The 9,090-nt window shown below is 56.7% G+C and overlaps 1 protein-coding gene across 1 annotated transcript in view; it reads left to right on the top strand.

Annotated features, from left to right (window-relative positions):
* QSOX1 (quiescin sulfhydryl oxidase 1) overlaps positions 1-8,561 on the top strand; it is a 44,539-nt gene extending 35,978 nt beyond the window's left edge. Inside the window, exons 10-12 of the mRNA XM_023640649.2 lie at positions 686-833; positions 4,480-4,659; positions 6,586-8,561. Coding sequence (XP_023496417.1) covers positions 686-833; positions 4,480-4,659; positions 6,586-7,379 — 1,122 coding nt within the window. The 3' untranslated portion in view covers positions 7,380-8,561. The remainder of the gene's footprint in view (positions 1-685; positions 834-4,479; positions 4,660-6,585) is intronic.
* Positions 8,562-9,090: the final 529 nt, after the last annotated feature.

Raw genomic sequence — 9,090 nt, forward strand, 5'->3', positions numbered from 1 at the left:
CTCCTTCACAAATTCACATTTGTGGGTCCTTCCATTCCTAATTAACTAACTACTATTTATTGAGCTCTCTGTGCATATCTCATTTCATCCTCCCAACATGGGTGGAAGGTCAGTACCATCCCCATTTAGCAGATGAGGAAACTGAGGTTAAGAGAGGTCAAGTTAGTTGTCTAAGACCATTCAGCCACTAAGTGGTTGGGCTGGGATTGAAAACCAGTCGTGAGACCCCGGTTGTGAGGGCTTTTAGCTGCTTGTCTCTATTGCCTCCAGGGACCTCGTGCTCCTCAGCGTGGTTTCTCTGGCCCCTCTGGGGGCACCTTTCTGGGCTCTTGTGTATGCTGCTGTTTTCCAGCAGCCAACAGAGGCACAAGCCCTTACAAATTTGTAGGGTGTCAAAGCTTGAAGGGACCTCAGAGACCACCCCTCTCATTTTACAGGTGGGGACATTGAGGCTGGAGTAAGGATGCGACGTGATATGTGTCACAGGTTTTCAGATCTGTGCTCCTTTGATGGGTGTAGGCAGTGGAAGGGAAGGCCGCCTTCGAGGTGACAGCCTGAGAGAGGGACCTCGTTTGTCTTAGGGCTGTGTGCTGACTTTTGGGTCTCCCGGAAGCTTCTTTCCTCACCTCCCATCCCATCCTTTTTCTTCTCCATATACGCACTCACGCTCATGTGTGTCCCTTAGGGCGCTATGATTGCCAAGAAGGTGAACTGGGTCGGCTGCCAGGGGAGCGAGCCACATTTCCGAGGCTTTCCCTGCTCCCTGTGGATCCTTTTCCACTTCCTGACCGTGCAGGCAGCTCGGCAAAATGTCGACCGCTCACAAGAAACAGGTGAGTCCAGGGCCTGTGCTCCCCTGCGCCTCAGCCCTGCCCTGCCCTGCCCTCCTCTGGCTCCCTGCTGCAGGCTCGGATTTAGGGGAGTCTGCATTTGCTGCATGGAAGCAGAGCGGGTGACCTGGAGACAGTCCTGTCCCCTGCCCCAGGGTGGTGCCCACAAGTGCAGGGGCGTGAGGCTTCTCCCTGGCTTTCTTGGAGCCACAAGCTTGCTTTGTTTTCAGTCTTCGTGAAAAATTTGTGGTTCTATTTTTTATACTCCTATGAAGAAAAGAACTATGTCTTTTTCACCGTTTGTGTGGCTGATACCATGTACTTTGAACAATTCTGTTTTTTCCCATTGAAAAATCATTTTCTGGGGGAAGCTGGGAAAACACGTTGCCCCTCCTGGCCTGTTCCCTCCCCAAACTGTACAGCTGCTCTCCTTCGCTCACTGCCTCTCACCCATGCTTCCTGACGGAAAGGGTGGGCATCCAATTCAGTCCACATCTACCGAGGGCCAAGGGGTCCATCAGGCGCTGGCTCAGCCTGGAGGATGCAAAGGTGAAAGAGATACAGTCCCCGCCCTCAGGGGACTATGAGACAGGTGGGCAGAGAGCTGCCCTGCGCTGTGCCAAGGCCAAGAGCCAAGGGGGAGAGAAGGACATGTGGGCAGAAGAGAGGAAATGCTCCGTGCTATCAGGAAGGGCAAGAGGAGGCAAATAGAGAGTGGATGACAGAGAATTAGAGAGTTGAGCTAGGAAGGAAGAGCATCCCCAACAGAGGGCAGGCCTGGTGCAGAGGCAGAAGGAATTAGTCTCTGTGGGGCGTGCGGACAGCCACTCAGTCAGCCGGGATTTATGGAGCGTCTCCAGAGTGCTAGGCCCTGTGCTAGGGGTGGGGTACAGTGGTGCATGAGATGAGACATCCCTGCCTCAAGGGGACAATATTCCAGTGGCAGGAGTCAGTAAACACACAGATCATTCCAGGTGTGGTGATGAATGCTATGAAGAAGACAGACCAATGGTGTGGGAGAGGGTCAGGGAGGGGGAGGCTGGGGCAGGCTTCTCTGAGGAGGTGACCCTGTGCTGAGATCTGAATGGTGAGGGGGAAGCTGCCGTGGGACCTCTGGGAAGAGAGCCTTCTAGGCCATGTTGGTTTGCTAGGGCCGCCGTAACAAAGTGCTACACGCTGCGTGGCTTAAACAACAGAAATTTATTTCCTCCCAGTTCAGAGGCTGGAAGTCCAAGACGAAGGTGTTGGCGGGGTTGGTTTCTCCTGAGGCCTCTGCTTGGCTCGTAGATGGCCGTCTTGTTCCTGTGTCTTCACATGGCCGTCCCTCTGTGTGTGTCTGTGTCCACATTTCCTTGTCTTACAAGAACACCAGTCATATTGGATTTGGACCCACCTAATGACCTCATTTTAACTTAATCACTTCTTTAAAGACTCTATGTCCAAATACAGTCATTCTAAAATACTGGGGGTTAGACTTCAACCTATGAGCTTTAGGGGACACAATTCAGCCCGTAACACAGGTTCAGGACTAGCAAGTGCCGAGAACAAGTCTGGCGTGTTTGCAGCCCTGAAAGGAGGGCAGCGTGGCAGAGCCTGGGAGGAGGTGAGCAGGAGAGGAGGTGAGCACGTGCGGGCTTGGAGGTCTTGGTGAGGGAGGGGTCTGGATTTCAGTTTCAGCATTGCGAGAATCTACTGGAGAGCTAAAGTGGGGAGTGATGCCAACCATTAATACTTTAGAAAGGTCACTGGGTGGAGGGTGGGCTACAGTGGGGCAAGGTGGAGGCGGGGCCGCTAATGAGGAAGTGGTGGAACTAGTGCAGGAGAGGCACTGGTGGCCCGGACTAGAGTTGTAGGTGTGCACATGGGAGAAGTGGTCGGATCTGGGAATATTTTGAAGGTAGAGCTGAGAGGACTCAATGATGGATTGGATGAAGACAATGAAGGATTGAGGACTCAGGGTGGACCTGCAGTTGTGGGGCCTGAGCACCTGGTGGATGGTGGTCGTGTGAACTGAGGAATGAGGAGGCTCAGAGGTGGGAGGGAGATTGAAGGGAGGGGAGACATAATGGTTTGTAGCTAGTAGACAAGTGAATGGAGATGCAGACAGTTGAGTCTGGAGGTCTGGGGAGAGGGCCAGGAGAGACACGCATCTTGTGGTCATTAGCACACAGATAATAGGTAAAGACGTAAGGCTGGGTGCACCCGTGAGTGGGTCGGCAGAGAAGAGTGCTGAGGCCTGGGCTCTGGGATGCCACAGCTACCGGACCTCTGCTAGAGGAGCAGGAACCAGCAAAGGAGACCAAGAAGGAGCAGCCCCGCGATTTCAAGAGGGCGCCTGAAATAAGAGTGTTTCAGGAAGGAGGATGTGGTCAGCCAAGTGGGTGCTGCTGTGCTGCTGGAGGCAGTACAAGATGAGGCCCCCTCTGGCCAGAGCTGTTTCCATGGAGCACTGGAGAGAGAAGCTTGGTTGGATTGGGCTGAAGAGAGGAGCAGGGAAGAAACTGAGAAGAATGGGGGAGGTAACTGGGGTGGAACTGGGCTCAGAGAAAGGATTTCTCAGTTGTAGTAGATTTTACCTGTCAGAATGATCCTATGTTAAGGGAGAAATTGATGATGCAATAACAGAAGAATATTTACAGGAGTGAAATCCTAGAGGAGGAGAGAAGGGTGAGGGCCAGTGCACATGGGCAGGCGGAGGAGGCAAGTACAGCTGCAGGGCAGGTGGCGGGCGGGCGTTGGAGGTGGGTGTGGGGGAAGGGGGAGCTGAGGGGGCCGAGGAGGTAAGAGGTGAGGCATCGTTGGTGTGGGCACTAAAGTTGCCAGAAGGATCGCGTGGGGAGCAGTGGTAGGTGGGACAGAGCTCAGGGTGCTGATGTCCCAGGGGATGGATGGTGAGAAGAGGAGACGGGCTTTGAATGGGCTGGGCTTTCGCAGGAGGAAGGAGAGAATTTGGAAGCAGCCAACAGCAGTGAGGCTACCTGGCCCCCTCCAGCCCTGAGGTCTGTGGAGTGTGGGAGACAAAAGGGTGTAAGAGGGGCGTGTTTGGGGGAGCAGTGGTATCTTCAGGGAGGAGCCCAGTGGCAGTCAGAGCAAGAAGGTGGGAGAATATTCAGAGGCCTGTGCTGAGTCAGTCCTGAGGGCCCTGGGGGAGAAAGTGAGGGGAGAGGGAGACTGATTAGAGATGTGCAGAGCCAGGTCAGGATGGACTCCCGATAGAGTGCCCGAAGGAGCAGGCAGGATGGGGCGCAGGTCGGAACAGGAAGCCTAAGGCAAGGGGAGCAGAGTAGGGCACGGGGTTGGGCGGTGGGCACACTGGCCCCTGCCTACCTCTCCAGCCACGTCTCACAGAGCACGAGTGTCCTGCTGATGAGTTTGGACTCTGTGCTGAGTGTCAGTAAGTGACGAGGGTCCGGATGAGTGGCCAAGAAGGGACACTGGGGTTTAGGAATTTGGGAGGAGATGGAGACAACTCTGAAGTGATCCTGAGAAGGTGGAGAAGTCAGCAAGGAGACCCTGGGCCCCTCGTTGGATGAGGTGTGGGGTCCCTGTGCAGGGTGACCATGGCGGGCCTGTGGAGGGAAGGGTGGTGGGGCCAGCAGGGAAAGCAGCCTGAAGGGCCCCGGTGAACAGCCTCTCCTCTCCCCTGTAGCCAAGGCCCAAGAGGTGCTGCAGGCCATCCGCAGCTACGTTCGCTTCTTCTTTGGCTGCCGAGAGTGCGCTGGCCACTTTGAGCGGATGGCTGCCGCCTCCATGAACCGGGTGAAGAATCCGAACAGCGCGGTCCTCTGGTTCTGGTCCAGCCACAACAAGGTCAACGCTCGCCTCGCAGGTAAGGAAGGACCACCTCCAAGGCTGGAGTCAGCCACTGAGGAGGAAGAGGTGGGGGAGCTGTGGAGTCCTGGAGCAGAGGTAACCCCTGTGTTTCCCAGTGCTTCACAGCACACAGAGCCCTTTCACATGCTCTGCCAGCCCTGCAGATGCGTCAGTATCATTAGACCCATTTTCCAGGTGAGGAAACTGAGGCTTTGACCCTCTAAGACCCTGGTCTTCCGATGCCAGTGCTCACTCTCCCCTGCAGAGGCCCCCTCCCTCTGGCCTGTTGGGGTCCCTCTCTTGCCCGCCCTCTTCTGCTTTCTAGCTACTGGCCCCTTACTCAAACCAATATGGAGGAGAGATCTGGGCTTTTCCACCCCCTGGGGGGCTCTGATGATAAAATGTGCTGGAAAAGAAAGACCAGGCCCTTCCTAGAAATACCAGGGACAGATTCTCCAGAGGGAGGCCTTGTCTCTGAGTTTCCCTCGTTCCAGTGTTTTCTCTTCCCCATGCACTGGAGTCTGACGGGTCCAAAAGGCAAAAGGGTTGAACTCTAGGCGTGACCAGAAGCTGGTGGATGGGGGAGCAAGCCATCTGTGGATGGAGCTGGGCTTGTCTGTGGGGGGAGAGGAGTGCACGTGGCTGCCACAGACCTCCGGGGGTGGGAGGTGGGGGATGCAGCTTGGGGCGGGGCTGAGGTTAAAGGAGCTGAGCGGAGCAGGTGGCAGTGCACGCGCTGCCCTCCCTCTGTCTCCTGGGGCCTCCTGGTGGACTTTGAAAAGAAGACGCGTGCCTGTCTCTCCTCCCACCCCGCCCCTGCCACCAAATGCTCCATTTGACCCTCCAGCCCCATGACCTCAGCAGGCTCCCAGCTTCCCTTGGGGGCCAGCTGCCGCTGGAGGGCCCAGGGCTGAAAGGAAGGCAGCAACCTACCCTCTCCAGAGGGCTCCTTCCAGATCAAACCAATAACAATAAAGAGCAGGTACAAACTGACCGCTCACTATGGCTTCTCAGTGGACCCTTGGAATCGACTTGTTGCCCCCTCCCCCAAATAACCATTCTAACTTTCACATCACTTGCTGCTGCTTCGTACTGACCAGAAACTTCTTTTTCTGTTAAGCCCTTTAAGGAGAGGTGCCTCCTACAAGGGAGATGGGCTGACTGGCATTCCCTGGGTGACGCTGGGCCAGGGGCTGGTGGCAGGCTGTCTGGGGCTCAGGCTGTGGCTCGGGCACGCCTGCTTGGGGTCCCTGCAGGCTGGGGGTCTCCACAGGCTGGCAGTCAGCACACCTTCCTGACTCTCCCCAGGGCCCTTTCCTCAGCCTGGCCCCTAATCTCCCTGCCCCTTAGAGCCCAGCTAAGGAGAAATTCCACTAACACTGCCCACCCTAGAGGGTCCCGGGTAAAGGAGACCACCTGTGAAATTACCTTGTGCCACGAACTCTGGTTTTAAAAAACGTTTCCCTTTAATTACCAAGTAATATATCTTCACTGTATAAAACTTGGAAAATTTCAAACAAATGCAAAGGAGGTAAATACTAGCAGAGCACTCAAAGACTACAAGGCAGACCACTGAGTCTTCTTAGCCTTTGGCATCTGGTCCACGGGTACAAACAGGCAGTGAAGTCAATAAGGAGAGATGGTTCACACTGAGAAGTGACTGGAACGGAGCTGTCACACTTCCCTGGGGAAATGGGGAGGGTTGGGGGTAGGGGACAGGGAGCAATCCTCCACCCTGGAGAGGTGCCATCAGGCTCTCGCTGTGCGCCAGGCCCCGTGCTTGTTTTTTTTTTTTGTTAATCTACCTTTTCTCATACCCATCCTTTCAAAGGGTAGTGGGAAGCCCTTTTTGCAGATGAGAAAGCTGGCAGTGCAGAATGAGGTCTCAGCTTCCAGGTGGGCCCAGTCTGTCCCAGCCAGCTGTGTGTGCTTCCCTCCCCAGGTGCCCCCAGCGAGGACCCCCAGTTCCCCAAGGTGCAGTGGCCACCCCGTGAGCTCTGTTCTGCCTGCCACAATGAACTCCGAGGTGCGCCTGTGTGGGACCTGGGCAACACCCTCAGCTTCTTGAAGACCCACTTCTCCCCGAGCAACATCGTCCTGGACCTTCCTTCAGCTGTGCCAGGCCCCCGGAGAGGTGCTCGGAGGATGGCGGCCACCCCGAAGCCAGGGGAGCTGGAGCTGGCAGACAGAAATTTTACTCTGGGCCCTGAGAAGGCTGAGATCATGGTGGGCCCAGGGACAAAGTCCCCCGGAACCCTCATCCCAGATGTTCCAGTGGAGAGACTTGGGGAGAGTCGCCCCCAGGAGATGCACACCGGCCTCGGTGTGACCACAGCTGGGCCAGACCAGGGACCTCCTGAGCGCACAGCAGAGCTTCAGAGGGATAAGCTGAAGCAGCCAAAAGGGCAGCAACACTTGACCAAGCGAGACACAGGGGCTGAGCTGCTGGCTGAGTTCCTGGCTGAGAAGCCCCTCCCCCGAGGCCCTTCAGAGCTGAGGCGAGTGGGCCGCAGCTCCAAGCAGCTGGCCAGCGTCCCTGAGGGGGAGCCAGAGGCTGGGGCTGTGCGGGGCCGAGGCCAGTGGCTACAGGTGCTGGAAAGGGACTTCTCCCACCTGGACATCAGCCTCTGTGTGGTGCTCTACTCCCTGTCCTTCATGGGCCTGCTGGCCGTGTACACCTACTTCCGGGCCAGGATGAGGGCCCTGAAGGGCCACGCTAGTCATCTCGCAGCCTGAACCGTCCAACTGGGAGGGGGGCAGCATAGGGAGCTGCCATCCATGGGGCTCCTCCAGCCCCCCGCCCGCCCTCCCCCTCTGCCCCCGCCCCCCTCCACTTCCCCCTACTGCCCCCCTTCCACCCCCACTGCCTCCTCCCTCTCCTACTTTGTCGGGGGAAATCCAGGAAAACCCGTTGCTCCGGTGAACCTTCTTGGGCCTTCTGGGGAGGAGTATTCCATAGACACAAAGATATGTGCAGGGTCCAGGTTCATGTGACAGCACGGGGTAGGGTGGGGGCAGCCTTGGGCAGTGGGGTTGGAAGGCTCAGTCCCTGGCCTCTCAGCACCAAATGCCTCTTTTTCAGCTTATTTGAAGTCCCGCCCCATTCTCGCTGAAGCTTCAGTGTCTCTTGGTTGGTCTTGGCCCTAAACTGGGGCAAGTGGGGCCACAGTTTCCAAGGTTTCCCATCCAGAGGAGGGTCCCCAGGGCTGGGCGGGCTGGAGTGAGTGGTACTCCTCACTACATTCCATCCGGCTCCCTTCTGGATGCAAACAGGCCCCCCATGGCCTGCCCATCCTCCAGCCCCTCAGAACTCCCAGCTGGAGTTTGGCTTTAGGGTGGGGTCTAGAAGCTTCTGGAAGTCATGCTGGTCTCCCGGGTAAGGGGTGAGGTTCCTGTCAGGGATTGTGGGAGGAGAGCCTTGACTGGTTCCTTCCCCAAACCTCTGCTACAGGAAGAGCACAGGCTGGAGTTGGTCTTGGTGTGGGGGGTGCTCAGCTGGGTGGGTGATGGTGACTGGGCTGGGGGTGAGTGGCTGGCGTGGTGGGACCTAATGAGGGGATAGTGTGGGACTTAGGGAGGGCTGTTGGGGTCTATGGTGCCTTGGCTCAGGGCTTAGCTGTGAGGGGGAGAGTGAAGCCACAGGGAAAAGACGGTTGCTTCTAACATGCTTGGGCTCCACGCCTCTGGCAGCGGAGTCTTTTGTCTTGATTTTAGTCTCAAGAATAGATGCTAATCTTTGAACGTGGGGAGTGCTGGGTTTAGGGGAGGAAGATGAGTCTCATCTCTCTCAAGGGCCCACCTCTCATCGGGTAGAGGTTAAAAGGGTCAGAGGGGAGGGTGACACTGTGCACATGCTTGATTCCCACTCTCCTCCACTGCTTGGGAGGGTTGTAGAATAAATTATTTTTGTTAAGGCAAGCACCAGTGTGTTCTTTAACTTGCTACTTGGAGACCTAGTCCAGGTCTGGACAGAACGTGCAGAATCCAGCCTGGGATCCGGCCTATCGTGATTTCCTCCAGCTCACACAGCTCCTGGCCTGCAGGGGACAAGGTGCCCTCATCACAGCCCCTTTCTCCTGGGTGGGGGCCTCCCCCACTGCCTACCGAGCTCTCTGTGCCCCAAGCCCTTCAGTCTCCATATGCACTGGGGACAGGCCTCGGTGGAGGTACAACCCCACCGCCTCCTGCTCCCCCGGCCTCTTGGGGAGCGTCTGCCTCGGGGCTCTCAGTTCTGCTGAGCGCCCTGCATCTCCAGCTCTCCCTCAAGGAAGGAGAGGGCTTGTTTGTGAGAGCTGGGCCTGGGCTGGCTGCTCAGCAGGGAGGAGTCAGCCAGATTAGAGAGCCTGCCCCTAATCCGGCCTGCCGGGCTTTACAAGGATCAGAGCAGCTGATAATGAACCTCATTAAGGGGGAGCAGGAGCCTCAATCCGATCTGGGGTTTTCTCTT

The sequence above is a fragment of the Equus caballus genome, chromosome 5 (genome assembly GCF_041296265.1).
Source record: "Equus caballus isolate H_3958 breed thoroughbred chromosome 5, TB-T2T, whole genome shotgun sequence".
In the NCBI taxonomy this organism is placed as follows: domain Eukaryota; kingdom Metazoa; phylum Chordata; class Mammalia; order Perissodactyla; family Equidae; genus Equus; species Equus caballus.